The sequence below is a fragment of the Meles meles genome, chromosome 1 (genome assembly GCF_922984935.1).
Source record: "Meles meles chromosome 1, mMelMel3.1 paternal haplotype, whole genome shotgun sequence".
NCBI classification, from domain to species: domain Eukaryota; kingdom Metazoa; phylum Chordata; class Mammalia; order Carnivora; family Mustelidae; genus Meles; species Meles meles.
Genome location: NC_060066.1, coordinates 175,515,964 through 175,538,846, shown reverse-complemented (window position 1 = coordinate 175,538,846; position 22,883 = coordinate 175,515,964). Strand labels below are relative to the sequence as shown.

Genomic DNA, 22,883 nt, shown 5'->3' with positions numbered 1-22,883 from the left:
CTGCCTCTCCACCTACTTGTGATCTCTCTCTCCATGTCAAATAAATAAGATCTTTAAAAAAAAAAATAAATGCTACATCTTTATGCATACTAACATTATACAAGAATTAGGAAAATGAGAACTACATGTCTGTAACAAATAGTTATCTCTGCATGAAACTGTGAAAAGGTAAACTTTGGACTTTAGCTGTGACCTCTTTTTTTTTTTTTTTCACTTTTTTAAAAATTTCTTTTCAGCGTAACAGTATTAATTGTTTTTGCACCACACCCGGTGCCCCATGCAATACGTGCCCTCCCTATTACCCTCCACTTGGTTCCCCAACCTCCCACCCTCTGCCCCTTCAAAACCCTCAGGTTGTTTTTCAGAGTCCATAGTCTCTCATGGCTCATCTCCCCTTCCAATTTCCCTCAACTCCCTTCTCCTCTCCATCTCCCCATGTCCTCCATGTTATTTGTTATGCTCCACAAATAAGTGAAACCATATGATACTTGACTCTCTCTGCTTGACTTATTTCACTCAGCATAATCTCTTCCAGTTCCAGTTCCACGTTGCTACAGAAGTTGGGTATTCATCCTTTCTGATGGAGGCATAATACTCCATTGTGTATATGTACCACATCTTCCTTATCCATTCGTCCGTTGAAGGGCATCTTGGTTCTTTCCACAGTTGGGCCACCGTGGCCATTGCTGCTATAAACATTAGGTACAGATGGCCCTTGTTTTCACTACATCTGTATCTTTGGGGTAAATACCCAGTAGTGCAATTGCAGGGTCATAGGGAAGCTCTGTTTTTAATTTCTTGAGGAATCTCCACACTGTTCTCCAAAGTGGCTGTACCAATTTGCATTCCCACCAACAGTGGAAGAGGGTTCCCCTTTCTCCACATCCTCTCCAACACACTTTGTTTCCTGTCTTGCTAATTTTGGCCATTCTAACTGGTGTAAGGTGATATCTCAGTGTGGTTTTAATTTGAATCTCCCTGATGGCTCGTGATGATGAGCATTTTTTCATGTGTCTGATAGCCATTTGTATGTCTTCATTGGAGAAGTGTCTGTTTATATCTTCTGCCCATTTTTTGATACGATTATCTGTTTTGTGTGTGTTGAGTTTAAGGAGTTCTTTATAGATCCTGGATATCAACCTTTTGTCTGTACTGTCATTTGCAAATATCTTCTCCCATTCCGTGGGTTGCCTCTTTGTTTTGTTGACTGTTTCCTTTGCTGTGCAGAAGCTTTTGATCTTGATGAAGTCCGTAAAGTTCATTTTCGCTTTTGTTTCCTTTGCCTTTGGAGACATATCTTTTTTTTTTTTTTAATATTTTATTTATTTATTTATTTATTTATTTTTTTTTTATTTATTTGACAGAGAGAGATCACAAGTAGACAGAGAGGCAGGCAGAGAGAGAGAGAGGGAAGCAGGCTCGCCGCTGAGCAGAGAGCCCGATGCGGGACTCGATCCCAGGACCCTGAGATCATGACCCGAGCCGAAGGCAGCGGCCTACCCACTGAGCCACCCAGGCGCCCCTTTGGAGACATATCTTGAAAGAAGTTGCTGTGGCTGATATTGAAGAGGTTACTGCCTATGTTCTCCTCTAGGATTCTGATGGATTCCTGTCTCACGTTGAGGTCTTTTATCCATTTCGAGTTTATCTTTGTGTACAGTGTAAGAGAGTGGTTGAGTTTCATTCTTCTACATATAGCTGTCCAGTTTTCCCAGCACCATTTATTGAAGATACTGTCTTTTTTCCACTGTATATCTTTTCCTGTTTTGTCGAAGATTGTTTGACCATGGATTTGAGGGTCCATATCTGGGCTCTCTATTCTGTTCCGCTGGTCTATGTGTCTGTTTTTATGCCAGTACCATGCTCTCTTGGTGATAGCTGTGACCTCTTTAAATGGTAACTAGAACCTAGAATTTTATATATGCAGTTGAGGAAGACTCAGTTGTATTAAGAGACCATCATAAATAATACACTATTGTCATCATCCCTAATCTTTTTCTTTATTAACACATAAAGTATTATTTGCTTCAGGGGTACAGGTCTGTGAATCATCAGTCTTACACAAGTCACAGCACTCACCATAGCACATACCCTCCCCAGTGTCCATAACCCAGCCACCCTATCCCTCCCTTCCAACCCCCCCAGCAACCCTCAGTTTGTTTCCTGAGATTAAGAGTCTCTTATGGTTTGTCTCCCTCTCAATCCCATCTTGTTTCATTTTTTTCCCTCCCTGCCCCCTACGACCCACTGCCCTGCCTCTCAGATTCCTCATATCAGAGAGATCATATGATAATTGTCTCTTTCTGATTGACTTATTTTGCTTAGCATAATACCCTCTAGTTCCATCCACATCATTGCAAATGGCAAGATCTGGGGTTTTTTGATGGCTGCAGAGTATTCCATTGAGTTAGTATGTATGTATGTGTGTGTACACACACACACACACACACACACACACACACACACACCCCCATCTTCTTTATCCATTCATCTGTTGATGGACATCTAGGTTCTTTCCATCGTTTGGCTATTGGCCATCACCCCTAATCTTAACACTTAAGCCTATTAATAAAAGAAAAACTAATGATAATTGGGTCTGCTAAAATTTTATTAGAACTTTACTATTTACACTATTCTGTCAAAAATGACAGTGCATTAGATTTTGAAACTGCTGACTCATGATGATGATGATGATGATAATGATAGGTGATGAGGAGGACACTTAAAAAAAAAAGATTCTTTGGTAAGCACTGTTAAATACGAAGTCACTGATGACTCCTCATGGGTCTCTCTCTCTCTAGTTGGGGAGCAAGAATGGTATGTCTTTTATGGATTCAAACAGTATATTATATAGACAGAATTAGAGATGTAGGCCTTTTTTCCCCTGGCCTGGAGAACAGCTGGATCAGCCAATATTGAATTACATCCTTTGGACAGCTCAGGCACAAAATTAACTGCTAGAAATGCAGATATTAAAGGAAAACTTTAAAAGATATTAGTGGAAGTTGTTAGACATTGACCTTGTCCATTTGGCAAAATTAATGTATTTTTCTACATCATTGTTTATGATTTAATTGATATTTATCACATAGTTGATGTTTATTTTCAGAACCTGTTACTGTAGGAAATCCATTATTGAGCACTGTTATGTACCAGGCATGTGGCTAAATACTAAGGATATAATGCTGAACAAAATCAGATCCTTGCCTCATTAAGTTTACAGTCTAGTGATAAACATTAGTAAAAGAATAATGCAGTTAGATAGGAAGCAGAGAAGTGGTTGGTGGAATTGACTGCTGGAGGGCCATTAGGGAAATTTGGGGATGACAGAAATGTTATGTCTTAATTGTGGTGATTACATGTGTGCATACATTTATCAAAGTATATTGAACTGTACATCTAAAACACGTTTTATTATATGTAAATTATTATTCAACAAGGTTAAAGATCTCAAATATACATAAAATTATAGCTGGGATAAGAAGGAGAATTGCAGGGGCACCTGGGTAGTTCAGTCTGGTCAGGTCAGATCCCAGAGTCCTGGGATTCACCCCCATGGGAGCCTGCTTTTCCCTTTCCCATCTGCTTGTGCTCTCTTGCTGTCTGTCACTATCTGTCTCTCTCTAAAATAAGTAAATAATCTTTTTTTTAATATTTTATTTATTTGGCAGAGAGAAATCACAACTAGGCAGAGAGGCAGGCAGAGAGAGAGGAGGAAGAAGGCTCCCTGCGGAGCAGAGAACCCGATGCCGGGCTCGATCCCAGGACCCTGGGATCACGACCTGAGCCGAAGGCAGAGGTTTCAACCCATTGAGCCACCCAGGCACCCCTAAAATAAGTAAATAATCTTAAAAAAAAAAAAAAGAATTGCAGGAGCCATGAGAATATATGATAGGAAGAATTCACATAGGTGGGATGGACAAGATGATGAATATGTAAACTGAAGGGGATTGGTATCAAAGGAATAGTGTAAAAGACAGAAATAACAGCCTGTACCAAGGCCCTGAGGTTGAAAAGTCTATAGCAAATTGAAGAAACTTGAAAAAAGGTCATTGTGTGTAGTGCAGGAAATGAGGGAGTGGAAGGTTTAAAATGGAGCTAGAGGATAAGTAGGGCTAAACTTTGTAAGCCATTATTAAAGACTGAATTGTATCCTAAGCACAGTGGAAAGCAGTTGAAGTTCTTTAATTGGTTGTGGTAGGGTGTGATGAGGGAGTAATGAAATTGACTTTGGAAACCAACTACTGTGGCTCTAGTGTTAAGAATGAATTGGGGGGCGCCTGGGTGGCTCAGTGGGTTAAAGCCTCTGCCTTGGGCTCAGGTCATAATCTCAGGGTCCTGAGATCAAGCCCCGCATCAGGCTCTCTGCTCCGCGGGGAGCCTGCTTCCTCCTCTCTCTCTGCCTGCCTCTCTGCCTAGTTGTGATTTCTCTCTGTCAAATAAATAAATTAAAAAAAAAAAAAGAATGAATTGGAGGAACTAGAGTGGATTCAGGAAGTTTACTGCAGGAGGCCCAGACCTTATGACTGAGTGGTCATAATAGAGAGAAGTGGACAGAATGGAGAATGTATTTAGGAGGTGAAAATGATGTAACTAGATGGACTGAATATGGAATGAGGGAGGCATCATAGACTGCTAGATTTGTGGTTTGCATATTACAGTGGACAGTAGTGGTTTTCATTTACTGATACAGAGGCAGTACTGGAAGGCCATGCTTTTGAGGAGCAGACGTGGCAAGAAGAGAGTGCATTTGGTATTTGGGCATTTTGAAAAAATTTACATAAAACTGTAGGTATCTTTAACCTAGAGTGCAGCAAGCATTTATTGAGGCTTCGGTGCAGTGCACACCATGCTAGTTGTAGGGGTTAGTTAATAGAGCTACAAAAATTAGATGCTTAGGAAATCAGAGTTGCAGATGTATAAATGACCAGAAAAATATTTAAGATAATGAAAAGGAGATTGTTCTCCAGAGCAGTAAGTTAATTATTTATGTCTGTGATTCCCTGCATTTTGGGTGAGTCTGTTAATGTCCTCTAAGCCCGAATTTTTTTTATCTAATTTGAAGTTATGCCATTTGGTTTCTTGAAGCCAATATGGACTTGGCATCCTCACAAGCCACCTACATGCCTTATGGAGCTGTGGCATAACAGCAGACCCACGAAGTTTCCCTGATTAATAAAACAGGGCACCCATGCTTTTGTTTACTGAGAAAGTATCCTCCTCTCCACACCCGCCCCACTCGACACAAACAACTTTCCGGAAGTAACCAAAAGCAGTTATCGAGATGAAACTTGGTTCCACAGCTGCCAGAATTTTAGGGACAGTGAATTAGAAGTCGGTGGATGTAGGTGAAGCAGTTTTTCGTCTGTGAGGAGTCCTTCCCCGGTTGCCACGTTATGGGAGTTCCCGGGGCTGAAGTTCTAAAGCCAAGCAGAGCTCCCTTCAGCTTGGACCTCCGTTTCCTTGGGAGGGCGTGAGCTCAGCTGGCAGCAGCTGCAGGTCAGGAAGCTTAGGTCCTGGTGCGGGCTTGGGTGCCCAGCCCCTTGCCCCCAAGGTGAGCCCTGGGCTCCCTGAGGAGGAAGCCGGGGTTGGGCTCTGGACAGGGGAAGTTGCGCTTTCCCGGGCCCTCTGCGGCTGCTAGCCGCTCCCGCCCCCCACCACCAAAGGGTGGCCCACTCCTTCCCGCTTCTCCACCCAAAATTGGCCTAACGGCCAATCGTCGATCGCTCCCTTCCTTTACAGCAGGTGACCTATGGCCAATCGCCAGGGGTTTCTTTGCCAGGAGCCGCCAGGGCCAGCCAATCGGTGCGGTCCCTAGGCCCGGGCGGGGGGTGGGGCAAGGGTGTGGGGGCGGGTGGGGGGTGTCCCGGGGGACTGGCTGAACCTGAGTGGATCGACTTGACTGCAGTGTGGGGTATACGGCCCGAGGGAGAAAAAAGGGGTGCTCGGAAGCGGCCCCCGACTCCCTCCCTTGGAGGCACAGAGGGCGGGGGCCTTGGCGAATGGCTTTCTTGCTGGCCACTTGCGGAGTGAGTAGACCCTGAGGGTCTGGGAAAGGGGCCGGCCCCCACCCCTGAGTCCCCGGGGTCCCTGCTGCCTGGCCCGACCGGGCTGTGGCCGCGAATGTCGCGCTCTCCCTGCCTCCTTTCCGCTGCCCTCTGGGGTGAGTAGGACGCCGTGGCTGCCCAGGCCCTCTCTTGTTGGGGAGCTCTTCTCACTTCTTCAGCCGAGATGGGTTGGAGGGTGAGGCTAGGGGCCTCCAGTTTCACCGAGAGGTCATTCGCCACCAAACCAAACTGGAAGAGGGCATCTCTTCCCCTTTTTTTCATTTTTGTGGAACTCACTTTCCTTTTCGAAAGCTGTCTCAAGCTGTAAACACAAAAGTTAAGCTTTCCCGTAATGTGAAAGCCTAATTTTGACCAGTTGCCCATTAATAGAGTCTGCAGTTTCAGGCCAGACATTTTCTGTTTTATTTTTGGCACTGTGTTCTTCCAGCCTGGCGTAGTATTTTTGTGTGTAATAATAATAGGTGCTATTATTTGTGAGTATGTGTGTGGGGGGGGGAGTGGTTTTACGCTTCTTTAGTAGCTTGTGCAAGAAAATATTGAAAACTTTGGAATAGTGTGAGGTTCTCATAAAAACTGGAGGGGAAGGTTTAGGTTCTCAGCACAGCTCAGTTGTGGAAAGTTGAGTATAATGAATAGGAAGCCAGTTTGAATCATGCATTTTTTCTGCATTCATACTGCAACAAGTATTTTTGTTACGAGTGAGAAATGTATTGAAGCAGAAGACTTCTTGCTCATTTGAAGTAATACTTGGTTTTGCTTGTCAAATTGTTTGCATTTAGCTGTGTTCAGAAAATTAAAAACAAATCAAGTAATTATTTCTCCTAGTTTTTAGCAGAGATGTTTAGGGATGTAGTCACAGTTCTAAGAGCTTTTGTAGTGAAATTTAAATTGGAAAGTCTAGTCCACTGTCTGTGAATCATCTTTCAGAACATTGCCTGTATTAAACTAAGTGATAAAGCCCTTTAGTGAATATTGTCAACATCTCTCATTTTCTTAAAAGCTTTTTTTTTTAACTTTCCTTTTTGTGCAGCCCAGCCAGAAGCAACTTAAGGAAAAATACTATGTCAGCTTTCCTAGCTCAGGGAAGATAGAAACCACCAAAAATCAGACTTTCAGTCTGAGAACTTAAATGAAAAGAATTACCACAGAGAAACCAGATTGGTTCCCAAAGTGTACTGAATTTGTTTTTTTTTTTTTTTTTTAAAGATTTATTTATTTGACAGAGAGAAATCACAAGAGAGGCAGGCAGAGAGAGAGGAAGGGAAGCAGGCTCTCCGCGGAGCAGAGAGCCCGATGTGGGACTCGATCCCAGGACCCCGAGATCATGACCTGAGCTGAAGGCAGCGGCTTAACCCACTGAGCCACCCAGGCGCCCCCTGAATTTTTTGACAGAGATGGCATTATGCTTGAAGTACCCCTCAATAAATACTAGGCTGGTCACATATATTTTGATATTTCTTAAGTTCTAGGTGGTATTTTTTTAGTGCAAAAATAGTAGTAATCGTAGTATACTCAAACATCCCCAGATGATAAGAAGATGAACAGAGAATTTAAGTTTGGTTCAGCCAGGAAAAAACATTGCAATCCAGCCATATTTTATTGGTTGGGAAATCAAGCAGTTACATGGTTTGCAGTCTATTGCCTGAGAAAGATAGTATCAGGCTTTTATTCTGGAAAGCAAATCCTAGGGTCTCCCCTGGGATATATCAAGTTTTATCAGTATCTAGACCTTGTAGTATGGAGTGATAACTGATGTTTGTGAGGATTCTATAGAAAAAGACAGTTTTAATGATAACTATTATGTGGTTAGCCTACAGATTATATTTAGGAAGATTTTTCAATAAAGATTTAAACAAAGTATCTCTCCCTAAATATTTTAAAGTAATTGAAGTTCCACCATACGTTGGCAGTTAGTCATTGAAAGCTATTTTCCATCTTCCTTATTTTCCATGTCTAGTCACCAGATCTGTTAAATTTGCCTTAGTAATAGCTCTTTGATTTATCTTTTTCCCATGTGATAATAGTTTAATTCAAGCCTCATCATCTCTACCTAGACTTTTCCTTCTAACTAGTCTTACTCCTACCTATACTCTTTATCTCCAATCAAATCAGACTGAGTCATTCCTGTGCTTCACAATCTGTTTTGAATCCATTTGCCGAAGTCAGCTGCCTATCAGGTCCTTCAGGGCCCTTTACAACCTGGTCCTAATTTATCTGTCTTTAGTCTGAACTCAGCTACAGGTGCTCTACCCAAGCTTTCCACTCCAGCACTATGAACTTTTAATCATGTAGAACATGACTTAGCCTCTCAGGTCTTTGTCCTTCCACAGCCTTTCCCCTCTTGCTTGGAATTAGAGTTGCTGAGAATTCTAGCAAGTGATAAACCTCCAGTTCTTCCTAAATTTAACATATACTTCATATGTTACTTTTTCTTTAATGTTTTCCTACAGGCAGAGCCATTTAGAGTTACTGTTGACCTTTGTGTGCTACTGTAACACTTTGTTAATCTCTCTATGGACAGTGTTTCACCAGGTTGTATTGTAGATTTTTTGTTCACGTGTCCGATTCTTGCATTATACCCTAACCTCTAGAGGTCAGAGGTTTTTACTCCTCTTTTTATCTCCAGGGCCTTTGTCCATAGTTCAGTGCTTGGCACATAGTAGGTACTCACTGAATGCTTGTTAAATGATGAAAATTTGTGACTTAATGATGTACTTAGTGTGCAGACCTTTGTCTCACTTGTAGTGGAGTTAAGAAACCTAAGGCCCCAAGCTCTATGGTTGCTACCACACCTAAGACATGGGATTGGAGAAAATGCTTAGAAACAATATTATAAATGGTGAGTAGATTCCCAGGCAAACTCTCTCTGCCCCCCCAATCTTTATGATCTCTAATATGGTTTAAAGAATACTAGCACCAATTAGTTCTACTGTAGTTAGTATCATAGGAAGTCAGAGCATGTTGTTTGGAAGGGCTGAAATTTGAGCTCATTCCAGATTAGGTAATGAAATTATATTTGCTGTTCCTTTGAAGACCATGGCAGTACTTGGCACATAACAAATATTCAGTGAATATTTGTGTCATGAAGGAATGGTTGGGGGTGCGTGTGTGTGTGTGTGTGTGTGTGTGTGTGTGTGAGAGAGAGAGAGAGAGAGAGAGGCAGAGACAGAAACAGACTTGTCCTTTTACATTGGAATTCATTTATTTCTGGAGATACCTCTAAGAACTTCGCTTCTTTGCTGTATTTACCAGGCACCCAATTTTGTTTTTTCCAAAATGTGCCATTTCATTCAAGTTATCCTGCTTACTTGGTTTGTTTCTTTGCATTCTCTGCATTCCAAAACATATTTTAAAATCTCGTTGTATTGATATTTCTCACTCAGTTTCAAGGTTACACTAAATGATAGAGTTTGCTTGTGTTTTAACATTCTTTGTCTTACTGTGCAGGATTTGGCTTCAGTTGGAACCTATAAGTTCTTATTGTCTTTGTTTAAATGAAATTACTACTTTTTTTAGAGTAAAGGAGGGGATTCCAGGTTTTTCAAATGTGCTAAGGTATTTACTCACCTGAGGAACATGGTTATTTACCTGGAGATACTGGCTTCACAGACTCCTAGAATTGGAAGTATCTTAAAGTTTAATATAACCTCTACCAATTTTTCTTTTTTGAGATTTTATTTATTTATTTGAGGTTGAGGAGAGAAGATGACTCCCTGCTATGCATGGACACGGGCTCAATCCTGGGACTCCAGGATCATGACCTGAGCTGAAGTCAGGCACTTAACTAACTGAGCCACCCAGGCACCCCTAACCTCTATCTATTTTTATAGTGGAGAAAACAGTCTCAGAGAAGTGACTTGCCCAAGGTCACACAGTTAGAGACCAGAATAACTAGGATTAGAGCCCAGTAATTCTTGCTCTTTTGACTCTAGGGAGAACCTGGGTGCTACCTTGCTGCTGCTCTCCATCCATTGCTCTCCTCTCTCCCCAAACCTTAGTAGTTTTTCCAGTTCAGCCACTAATTTTTATTTCCTTTCAGAGTCAGCATCTGGATATGAAAAATACTGTCTTTTTGTGGAGGATATCGTTCCTCATTTGGCTTCCTTCTGCTTTCTAGCCTCTTTGTGCTTATACTAACCCTTAGCCTGCGAGTATACCTTTTCTGGTTATTCTCCATTTTCCTGCAGATTCCTTCTTTGCCCTTCTTTGCTCCAGGAGGCTAACCTTTATAGCCATGTCACCTGAAGTTCTTTCTCCTTTGGATTCTGGTTGGGGTTAGCCAATGGGAGGCAGTGACAGAAGATGGAAGGAAGAAAAGAGAGAACTCTTGGGGTATTTATTCCTCTTGGTCCTCTGTTTTGATGTGTTTTGAGCAGTGGCTATGTACTATAACTAGAGTGTCCTTTGAGTACCTCCAGGTGGTCCATGGTAACAGTTTCCTTCCTTTTCCTCCAGGCTTAGAATGGTGAAGGCTTCCTGCTGTTCCTATTTCCTGGGTACCTCAGCATCCCTTGTTAGTTTACCTAACCCTGCTCTCATTTCTGTGGCTACTTCATTAAAGAGAAGTTGAACTATTCTATTTCATTATGCTGTTTCCAGCCTCCGTCCACTGCTGTAATACTTTTCCCCTTACATCTCTGTCCACATCTTGTACTTCACAATGATGCCTCTGTGAAACCTTTCTCATCCCTTCAACTTTGCCCTCTGTCCTCTTAGTACTTTTCTTATAACTCTTACCTTACCATGCTTGAATCAGTTATTTTTAGACAGATATCTTATCTTCTCTTAGAGATTTGAAACTCCTAGGGTATAGTCTATAGCTGCTTTGTCTTGGCATCCCCAAAGCATCCAGCACAGTGCAATAGTCAAAAGAGATACCCAATGAATAAATCATTATTGTAACACTGAATTCCAGCCCTAGAGCAGCAGTACAGGTTTCCTCTGCTATTCGAAAGTAATGCGTTCCAGTGAAGCCTTTCCTAAGTCAAAATGGTATAAAGCGAAGAAGCAATTACCATTAATTTATATGAAAAGATTTTTGAGCCATCCCAGGCCCTAAAAATAACCTCTTGGGCTTTTCTAACACCTTAGGATGTCTTGCTAATCGATACACAAAAAATTAAGATAAAGTACAAGTGCTCACAAAGTTCAAAGCTGTGGCAGCTTATGGTGGAGATGCTGTGTGTAATTTCCAGAGAAGGAGCTCGGTGGTGCCACACTTGCTTGTGGTACTCACTACCTCTATAACAACGTGCTGCAAAACAAAGCTGAGTGCTGTTTATTTTCTTTTTGTCCCCCCGCCCTTTCTTTCTGTAAAAAACAGATATCCTCTTCAGATTTCTTTTGGTTAGTGAAAACAAGTACTGATGAAGATCTTTAGTAAAAGCAAAGTGGTAACACAGACTTTTGAAAGTTGAGGTGAACCTGCATGTGTAAAAGTGCTCATGAGAGGAATTGACTTGAGAAGAATGAGTTTTTAGAGGGACAAGTCAATTGTCATTGCCTGGTCTTGCTTTTTGTACTGCCTGTACAATATAGTATCCTACCTTTTACTTGATTTCTTTTTTTACTTAAAAATTTTTAATTGTCCATAAGAAAGTCAGCATCTGTACTTGGAATATAATAAACCCTTTAGGGTAAATGAGTCTATGCTTTTTTCATGAACACACTCAATTATAATTTCTTTGATTACTTTATGTTTAAATGCTAGCAGGTAGGCACATTTCAGAATTCCTTAATTCATTAATTTACAAAATTTTCATTGAGTACTTACTACAGAACAAGCACTGGCCTCGGGGATACAGTTGAGAACAACACTTAAGTCCTGCCCTGATAGGTTTAAACTATCTTTGTAGATTATTGACCACAATTAAACAAAACTAGGGTAATTTTATGTACACTCTGGTGGAGGTGGGAGAGGGAAAGAGAATCTTAAGCAGGCTCCACACCCAGCACAGAGCCTGACTTTCTCACAACCCGAGATCATGACCTGAGCCAAAATCAAGAGTCTGATGGTCAACCGACTGAGCCACCCAGGTGCCCCTAAATTATACTTTTAACAGTTTAGCAAAAATCAGCCTGTTCCTTCTGTGTAATGTTCACTGACAGCTAAAATCAGATATACAGAAACTGGCATATATAATTTTGAAAGGGATAAATGTCAAACCAATTAGAGTATCCTTTTCAATTGAGCATTATTTTTGTTTTGTTTGTTTGGTTTCTGTGAGACCTAAGTTTTTAGTATTGTCTGTTGGTCTGAGTAGTTCCATCATTTAGCTCCCTTTGGGTGTTTAATTTTCAGTGTGTTCTATTTTGCTATACAGAGAGATCAGGTTTGTCAGAGGAATATATCAAGTTTTGTTTTTTAAAACATTTCACAATCAAATTTTTAACAGCTTTTATGCTAACTAAGAGAATTCTGCAGTTCTTTCAAAACCTGTCCTACTAAAATACTTAGTTTAAGGATTCATATGTTTGAATATGAGTTTCTCCTAGTTACGCTTGGAGTAAATCTCCGGTATTTACCTAAAACTTTGATTTTGGGTGGATCCTTAATAGTAGTGAGACTTCTTTGCTTTCCAGAATGCTGTTAAACTGAATGTTAGGTAGTAATTTGGAGTTGGAGAAAGGAAGAATGTGTATTTTTCCATCCCATTGTAGTAAGCCACTCAGAGCTTACATAGATCTTGGAATAAGTTAACCTGTGACTTTTAAGAAAGATGTGTCCGGTAGCCTGACCAACCAAGTGGGTGAAAAGAAAAGCTTTAGCTGATTGCCAGCACCACATGATCACAGAGTGCTTTGACAAAGAGGGAGTGATGTAGTTGTTTTTTATGAGTCTGCTTTCTTGAATGTTGAATCACTATTATGTTACTGGCAGGAAGGATGTAGGAAAAAAGTTAGGTATTCTGCTTCATTTTGCTGGCTATTTTTCTTCTTGGCATTTATTCTAATGTAGTGTTGATTGCTAATTTTTTAGTGGTTTTTTTCCCCCCCAAGTTTGTGCTTTTTAATCTGTAAATGATGTTATAAATTTGTTGTGCTACGTTTTGCTTGGAAAGGTGTACCTGAGCAGCTGTATGCCAAATTTACTCTCAAGACATTTTAGGATTTTGTAGATAGTTTTAAAAGAGTGAAACTGATTGATCTTGCAAGCTCAAACAGTTATAAGACTTTTGAAAAATATTTATAAACTTGTTTCCAAATATTTTTATAATAGCTTATGAATTAAAATGACTGTATACTTACTTTTAAAAATCAGACAAGTGAATGTATAAAGAAAAAATTACAAGAGTCCCTGTCTCAAATGCCCCCCTTCCTTAATCCCAGTTCCCAGTATTATTATATGTGTGTCATGTGTTTTGTTTCTTACATTTTATTTGAGTGGGTTGTGTGTATAAATAAAATAACTAAAAAAATTATAGTTTCTATATTATTCATGTGTCTATTTAATGTAAGCACCCAATTAATATTCATTGAATTCTAGTGGAGCTTTTTTTCTATAATTGGCTTTCGACATTCAGAACCTATAAACTTATGTTAAATTTAAAATAATTTTTTAAGTAATGTTGCTGCATTCTGACACTTCAGAGGCAATCTTACATGCCTTCTAGATAGACATTTATATCTCTAAAGGGCAGTTACATCTTTTATGGAGAAGGAGCCCATACAATTTTTTGTCCAGAGGGGAGCACTTTTGAGAGTGAGGGAGGCTGCTTATTTTCTCCGACAATAGGCATAAACATTGATGACCCCAGACAAACTAGGGTATATGGTTATGCTATTCATAAATTTAGGTTTTTATTAGTTTTATTTGTATTTTGACAAGACTTTTTATATGACTTTTTAAAATAAATTGAGTCTTTTGGAAAGACAAGCTATCAGTGATTTAAAAATAGAAAATGGTGCAAATCGCAAACCTTTTTTGTGCAGTTTGAGTAACCAAATCACTTTATGGAATCAGTACTAGTATTTTCTTCTGTAAGTCAAAAGGTTACATAATAGTGTCAGTATTGGATCAAGAGATCATGAAGAATAAGCAGTTGTACTAGAGTTAATGATTTAAGTTAATGAATTTTGACACTGACATCTGTATCTGATTCCTGTTTGACAAAGTAACTCTCCCAACTATATGAGCAATTCAGATTTGTAGTATTTATGTTTTTTAAAAAGGAACTTAATACTATGCATAAACCATTTTTTTTAATTTAAAGGTAAAAATGATTGTATTTTTGAAGAGTTGATGTACCTTCAAAAATCAGTTTATTTTATTGCGGAAAAGGACTTTCCTTATATTGTTAGCCCTTTGTTACCAAGTTAATAATTCAGTATTTCTTTTTCTGTCTTTTTCTGAAATTTTCATGTGGAATTTTTTTTCTAATCTGTTTTCTAGAACTGTTATGAGTTGTGTATTGCTCATCCCTTTTTTATTACTATTTATTATCTTCAGAGTTTATCAGGTTCCTGTTTTCCATTTTTAAAGGAACATTGTACAATTTAACTTATGGTTATATCCTTGTATTGATTATGGATCTCTTAAAATCTGGTTATTAGTCAATTTTGTTTTTATCCGTCAGTCATTGAGTGCTCTCTTTATATTAGGCACTACTTTAGGGCTGGGAGATGCAGTAGTGAATTCTGGTTATTTATGATTGCAAATTATGAAGAGGAAGTAGAAAACTTACTCTTGTGTTACTTTATGCATATCCTTTCATCTGTCAGCAACTTTTGAGTGGTTTGTTATTCCTGTTCCTAGATGAGAAAATGGTGGTGGAGAAAGTAGGTTGGCCAGATCATAATAGGTTAGGAAGTTGTAGATTCAGGATTTAAAACTGGATCAGTCTGACATTAAAGCTGTGCTCATTTTAACTACATCAGGCTCCTTCAGGCAGTTTTTAGATTACATTTTAGTGCTCTTATGCCATGAATTCTTTTCACATATTACTGTGATTTAAGGGAAAAGTGTAATGGATTGAAGTCAAAGGAATAGTTTGAAATCCCAATTAAAGAAAACCCCCACTTCGGGTAAATGCTTATTTAATAGGGTTAATGTCTGTGTACCCTACTGTCTTGTCATAATCAAATGAGAAAACTTTATTTAAAGTGTCTTGCAGAGATCTAATACCCTGAAATTTTTTTCAATATATAAGGTGCATCCATGGTGAATTGATGGTATTAGAACTGTTCGCTTAGAACTACAGAAAAAGACCTTTCCTTTTAGGATATTCTTGGGGGTACCTAGCATGCTGGTAAGAGAACTATAGCCACCATGATGATAAAAGAGAACCTGATTTAGAGCCTTAGGTTATCAGAACAATGGAAAATAGCATGAAGTTATAGTGAAAGAAGGCATGTAGTAATGGGCTCAGTTTTGTTGACAGTTTCATATTGGTAATTTTCACATCAAATGAATTGAAGTTGAATGAGTTAAGTATTCTTTAGGATTAAAAATAGAAATTCTTGCCCTGAGAAATTCCCTAGACCTCTAAATCCTGTTCTTCCTTTAGCTGAAGTGGTTAAACCACAGAGACAGTAGGGATTATAAATGATAAATGTTTCTAAACTTTCAGTAATGCCAGGAAATAACAGATGAGTATACCCCACATAAAATTGTGATCTCATTAATAGTTCTGGTTTCTTTAATATACTTTTTTCATTATTAAACCAACTTATAAGTCATTTGGTAAGGAGACAAATAATATCATTTCTCAAAAAACTTAATTTGCTAACAAATTTCTAAGGAACAGAAAAGCCATTAAGTTTGGCATAATATTTTTTTTTAACTTACCATTTGCTGCTCATGTACCTACTTTTCCTCTGAATAGTTAGAGAATTTTCTCTTATTATTCCTTTACTTAATTATTGATGTCAGACTCACAGCATGGTAAAGTAACTTTCTATTCTCTCTTTTCCTTACTTTTATGGAAGATCAGTACCACACTTGCTTTTTTCCAGTCTTCTGGTATCTCTCCAGTTCTTGAATTTTCAAAAATAATTGTAAGTGATTCAATTGTAAGTATGCTCTATACTTCTTTCATTGGATGAAAGCATATCTGTGATATATGTCATCTCAAATTGCTAATTGTGAACATAATCTTTCCAGATACTCTCGTATTTTAATCAAAACAACATTTCTGCAAAGTTTTCATTATTTTAATTACAGGGTATGTGTTTTGCTAATTTTTAAAAATCATCTACTTTTGCCTGGATTCATGTTGTTTATTTTTCATTAGGAGGCTTATTTCTTTGGTGTTTTTCTTTTGTTAAGTTTTTAAGCTGTTACTCCCCTTTATGGTTCTACTGATAACTTAAATTCTGTGTTCTTGTTATTCTGAACTTTCTTGTGAGAATAACATGGACTAATTTCTCTATTTTCCTTTTCTCCTTTGCAACATATTTTTGTTATATACTATTTTTTTCCTATATAAGAGAAGACACTGAATACAGGGTACTTAGTCCTTTACATTTTTGTTGTAAAGTAAGATTTGGTAGGAAAATATTAACTCATTTGTTAATTTCTTTTTACAGTGTTGTTATTCAGCCATATCCCTTCTGTCCTATGTTATTCTCCTCAGTTCCTCAAATTACTCATGACTTTCTTATTTTCCTGATTCTGATCTCAGCAAGACCTTAAGCCACCTTTTACCACCTTTACCTCCACTGTTCATTACTCTTTCTCTGTCACCAGGAATTACCTTAAAAGCTCTTACTCCCTGCCTGGAAAATTGCCTCCTGTACTGTTGTACTAAAAAAGGACCTCTGCGAAGCAGCTACAATTCATACGTATTTCAGACAGTTTTAAGGACATCCTTGCAATAGTCTTTTTTTAAATGGAGGTGAAGCTTTTGGTTATATGTATATATAAATAGCATTTAATGTCCCAACTAAAGTCATCAACAAGAATTCATTTAATTTTGCTGACATTTGTTAGTTTTGAAGTGCCTTCTGAGAAGAGAAGTGATGCTTTCTAATACTTTCTAAGTATTAGAAAGATAGTAGGAGGTACTCATATACAGCTTTGAGGCAGTTTGATACTCTTCTACCAGTCTAGATAATATTTTTGAAGTTGGGTCAGATGTTTCTCTTTATATATTGTAAATTTACATAGGTGGGTCGTTGTGTTACGGACATTGGGGAGGGTATGTGCCATGGTAAGTGCTGTGAAATGTGTAAACCTGATGATTCACAGACCTGTACCCCTGGGGCAAATAATATATGTTAATGAGAGTAATTTTTAAAAATGTACTTTAGCTTTCTTTATTAGCAAAGTATCCTTGAATACTAGGGACTATTTTGTTTTCAGTATATTTGCCACATAATTTTTTTCCTTTACATAGATTTCTAATTTTATGGGTTTATTTAATTTATAGATTGGGTTTAATTTCTATTCTAATTTAACTTTTTTTACACTGCAGACCAGTTGCCTTTATTTCTCCGTAATAGTTGTGTTTAACCTAAACTTTAAATGAATTCACACAGAAGTCATCAAATGAGAACTATGGCTCATCAGTATACTAAATTAGGGAGCAGCAACCTCTGGTCCTGAATGCCAAAAGGGCAACATAACCACTTCGATCACAAAGTGTCCACAAAGAACATGGACAAAAAAGGAAAGAAGGACATGAAGAGGGGAGTGAGGAGTAGACAAAGTGGAGGAGAAAGAGAGCAGAAAAGCAAGAGACATCTAGGGGAAAGGAGTGAGAGGTCATGGGGATGACTGTATCACTTCATCAACAGTTGTCAGACACAGCAGTTAGTACCACATACATTTATTCAAGGCTGAACCAGCCCTGGAGGTTGTAGTGTTGAATGAGTGACAGAGAATGTCTATCTACTTAACTTCCAGCCTATTTCTACAAGATGTCCCAGGTAGAAGTATGAAGTCACACCCTGTCTTAAAGGATCTGCTCTGTTCACAGTTCTTTACAAAGAAGACCACACTCTCAAAATGGTGTAAAGAACTGTATTCTGATTTGTTTTAAAACAAAACTCCATTTAAAAGGACACGAGTAAGTGTAGGATTTTATATTGTAATGTTGAAAGAGGAATAGTTAAGACTTCAAGGGAATTTTTATGAAATAGTGTATGTTAGGTGGTAATGAGTCCCTTGTCTGTTGAGTTACTCAAGTGAAGACTAGAAACTTCTTTGAGAGGGAGGTTGGACTAGATGGCTTTGTTTCTGTGTACTATAAGTCATAATATGTAGCAAAAATTTGCATTTTCTTCTTGTGTGCATTATTCTTACAAGGTTGAGAAAACAGTTTAATTTCTATCAGTTGTCCATGTTATTGATAAATTTGTGCATGTTATTTTATTGATTGCAGTTGGGGCAACTATAAATGTATAGATTTTCTTTCTTACCAAAGATGTATGGGTTACTGTACAACGGAGTTTAGGCCAGTTCTGGGATTTTATGCTAATAACTCTAGTTATAAACCATCTATTATACGTTACATAAAAATGATTTCGTGAGTAGATCTTTGACTAGGATGTTATTACATCCTATGTGTGGAGTTTATTCTAAAATAAGAGGAAATGTTGTGGAAGTCTGTCTAGAGATAGAGGTAGGTCTGAGAAGAGAGCCAGGTAAGGTGCTAGGCTTATAGCAACATCAAAGGGTTGTTTTTTAAGAATTAATTTGGATAGGTTTTAGAGCTCAGTAATTATGTTTCCATTTATTTACTGGAGAGTTTTTAATGAGATAGATTTGTGCAAAAGGATATGTTAATTATATTTTTATAGTGGTGGCTAGTTCTAAATGGATTCAAAGAGGGAAAATTCTTAAAAATCATTTTTTGTTATTTAGATGCTTCACCTCTTAATTTGTTTATGAATATGCCATTGAACTTTTTGATATTTAGCAAGCACAACAATATTTTACAGATCTTACATTATTAATAATTATGTTAAATTACTGTGTGAAACAAAACAAAAACTAAGTCAAGCAGTTCCAATTTTTTCTGTGGTACAGTAACATGGAAGGAACTCACTCCCTTCTTCTGTATATACAGTACTATAGTATATCCAAAATGTAATGGATTTATTCTTCCTTTTCCACATCTTTTATTATTATACTTTATATAGTAAATGTTCTTAGAACTTTTTTTGGTTATCCTTAAAAATGAAGATATTTAACCACAGTTTTATTACGTATGTTGCTTATTATGATTTTTCTTCAACTTTGTTTTTATTCATGGCATCTCATTGGGAAGGGATTTTTCAATACTCATTTCAAGTAGTTTCTTTACATGTATGTGGAAAAGGCCATTTTACTGCTTTTGAATTTGAAGTTGATTTTCCTGTGGTCTGATACAACCTATGGGTTTTTTTCCTGTTCTGATTCAGTATTTGAGTTTTAGTTTGGCAAGAGCAACAATAGATAGTAATAGTAGTAATTGATAGTGTTAGTAATTGTAGTCTTTAGTAGAGGTAGTAGCTGCCACATTAATTATAGTATGTGGAAAAAAACAGTATGTGGAGGATGACTGTATTTGGCAGGTCAGAAAACAGCAGCTTAGAGAGAGACAGTATCTTGTTAGTGGCTGAGCTACAGTTAGAAACCAGGCTTGCCAACCCATTGTTGTTTTCCATAATACTATGTGGTCTTAATCTGGTGTTTGAGATAATGGCTGTAAAAGTGCTTTAATAGTAAAGTATTGTGCAAAGATGAGGTATTGGTGTAACATACAATGAATTCTGGCCTCCATTTACTAAAACGGGAGATGTGAAAATGATGAGTAGGTGTTGGCCAGCAAGTAAAGATCCAGTATGGTATGTTGAACTACTGTATTTTATCCATTCAGTACAGAATGTGGTTGGTTTGGGATTGTGACATAGTAGTTCATGAGCCTTATTTTATTTCCCTATTTAATTGTATGACATTTGGGCATGCAGATATGCAAGCTGGTAGTCTTGTTCAGACTCCAGCTTTTTGTCTTTTACACCCAGGATTGATGTGTTTTCAGATATGATTAAGAACTCAGGTGTTTTTGTTGTTGTTGTTTTGTTTGTTTTGTGTAAAGTTAAAACAGGAATCCCATGCTCTTGAAGTTTAAAATTTTTAGTATACAAAAAGTAGGACATGCAAATGCTGGACTGTTAAACTTAGAAATAAATGGGCTCCTTAAATAAATAAACATTTACACCATGTCCAGAGTGTAGTGTTCATGCCAAGGGTGAATGTGAGTAGGAAACTTGATTAAGGTGAGCCTCACTTTCGCTTAGAGAGAGGGCCCTCTTAGAAAAGGTGGTAATTTTGAGGTCCTTATTTCTTTTAATAAGGGAAGAAGAAAGGCTTCAGAGCAAATGAGGTGGGTTGGGGAATAGGAGAACTAAATAGAGTATGAAGTTAAGATTAAAGGACTGGAAGAATCAAAAAGTGGGGGGTAAAAAAAAGGTAATCTAGGTGGTAATATAGGTCCTTCAGCTAAACTACTGTTGCTCTGGAGGTCACAGGGAGTCATTTTGGGGGAGAGAACAAAGTGAAGAGCAAGGTCAGTCCTAATTTAAGTAGCAGCACACGTTTGATAAGGTAACAGAGCTAGAAGTTCATGAGAGAGATAGTTGTATCACTATTCTTGGAGAATTTAGATAGTTTAAATATGCCTATTGTTTATGTAAAAGTACTATTTTTACTTTAAAAATTAAAATGTCATGTATGAAGGATGAAGTATCTTCTGTACTATTAAACATTGCCTGGGTCTTCATAGATTGATTACAGATTTTCTTTTCCTCTAGGGTTTGGATTCAGGATTTGTTCCTAGTGTCCAGGACTTCGATAAGAAACTTACAGAGGCTGATGCTTACTTACAAATCCTGATAGAACAATTAAAGGTATGGCATTAGTTTATATACTGAATTGGTATAAAGCAGTAAGTGTTACCAAGCTTGAATTTTAATGTAAAAAATGATCTCATGTTAATATTCCCTATGTGGTTCTTCAGCAATTTTTAAAGCTGACTTATTAAAAGATCTGGGTGACTTAACTCAAAGATCTTTGGCTTTGATTATATTGATAAATAGTCTGTATATATAATGTACTTTTTTGATTATTAAAAAAGTAAATATTTAGACCTAATTAGAAGAAAATAAGATTAGATTCATATTGTTTTAAAATTCTGTGAAACTGCTAAATTTTAATGTGGTTCAATGTCTGAGGCCTTGATTTTTCCATTTTGGGAAGTTAGGGCATTGGAGGAGGTGATTTCTCTACTTCATTTATCATTGATGAAATTGTCTCCCTTCAATTCCTACTTTAGAGTTAATTATAAGCAAAAGTCTTGGGAAGGAAATGGAGTATTGATAAACTAGGATGACAAAGCAGAAAGAATTTAGGTTTCAGTTGATATTTTAAGTTCTGTTAAGTTGTCTGTTTTCTTTTGCTTGTAATTTTACCAGAGTAATTGATCTTAACTGTTTAAAATAATTCAGTAGAATTGGACTTGATATAGTCACTTGAAAAAACACATGTTATTTTAAAAATACATACAGATCATCCCTGGAAGAAATGTATTTAAGAACTGAAGTTTGCTTTTCTATGATTAGTAAATGTATACAATATAGTAAAATGGCTTTATACTATAATCGTTTTCTTTTTAATCCTGTAGCTTTTTGATGACAAACTTCAAAACTGCAAAGATGATGAACAGAGAAAGGTAAGTTCTGCTGTCGTTATTTTGCCTTAAACCACTTTAAAACCAAGAGCCTTTTAGAGAAGTAACAGAAGGACCTCAGTGTTTGGCTACTATAATAGTACTATTATATGGTACGATAGTACCATATAATAAAATCATACCTAAAATCAGTATGATAGTACTGCCATATAGGATTCATGGGGGAGTTTTCTGGTGAATTTCTGTTATGGTTTCACAAACAAAAGGATAATGTACAAAATTTTAATAATGCCTTTTTTGTAAGTACCACTTTCTTGGGAGTAAGTTCTTTCTTCTTGAGGTTTTTAATATTGAAGATAGATAGTTATTTTATTAAATTGGTATGTGGTCCCTTTAGATAGTAATAGACCAATCAGCAAGAATTTGCTGAATAAACAAGCCACAGATGAGGAAACAAAATTAGTGTTGCCTTTTTTTTTTTTTTTTTTTTTAAAGATTTCATTTTAAAGCCATCTCTGTACCCAACTTGGGGCTCAGTGTCACAACCCTGAGATCAAGAGTTGTATGCTCTACCGACTGAGCCAGCCAGGTGCCCCTGAGTGATGCTTTAAGTATAGTCCCACTACTGCCCCCCCACCCTTAAATTTCTGATAATCACTTTGTAGTTAGTTTTCTTTTTTCTAGTTAATATTTTTCCTCCTTGATTACATTTCCTGATGCAGTATCCTTTCTTTATTTGCATTTCTTTTGACCATAGCTTTGCATTTGGCTCTTTTACACTGGTAATAGTACCTATAGTAACTCATGTTTAACTCCCCTTCCATTCTTAGTTTTGGAATTTGGTTCCATCTCATTTTTAAACAACTAGACAAAGTTTAAGGCGATTCTAAAACAAGTGTTTGTTTATTTAAATTCAATTTAATTAACATAGTGTATTAGTTTCTGAGGTAGAATTTAGAGATTTATCTGTCAGTTGCATATAACACCCAATGCTCGTTATATCAAGTGCCCTCCTTAATGCCCATCACCCAGTTGTGCCATCCTCCCACCCGTCTATCCTCCAGCAACCCTCAAATTTGTTTCCGATAGTTAAAACTCTCTTACGGTTTGTCTCCCTATTTCCGTCTTACTTTATTTTTCCTTCCATTCCCTTATGTTCATCAGTTTTGTTTCTTAAATTCTTCATATCAGTGAAATCATACAA

At 37.5% G+C, this 22,883-nt stretch overlaps 1 protein-coding gene across 7 annotated transcripts in view; it reads left to right on the top strand.

Moving 5' to 3' along the window:
* Positions 1-22,883, top strand: part of OSBPL9 (oxysterol binding protein like 9) — a 180,742-nt gene that overhangs the window by 111,634 nt on the left and 46,225 nt on the right. For 3 of the 7 annotated variants that reach the window (XM_046028113.1, XM_046028114.1, XM_046028112.1), the window contains exons 5-7: positions 15,996-16,064; positions 20,805-20,900; positions 21,674-21,721. In XM_046028113.1, the coding sequence (XP_045884069.1) occupies positions 15,996-16,064; positions 20,805-20,900; positions 21,674-21,721 (213 nt within the window). Of the gene's footprint in view, positions 1-5,874; positions 6,164-15,995; positions 16,065-20,804; positions 20,901-21,673; positions 21,722-22,883 lie in introns of those variants that run through there. The other 4 variants (XM_046028122.1, XM_046028115.1, XM_046028130.1 and 1 more) reach the window with 3 other exon arrangements.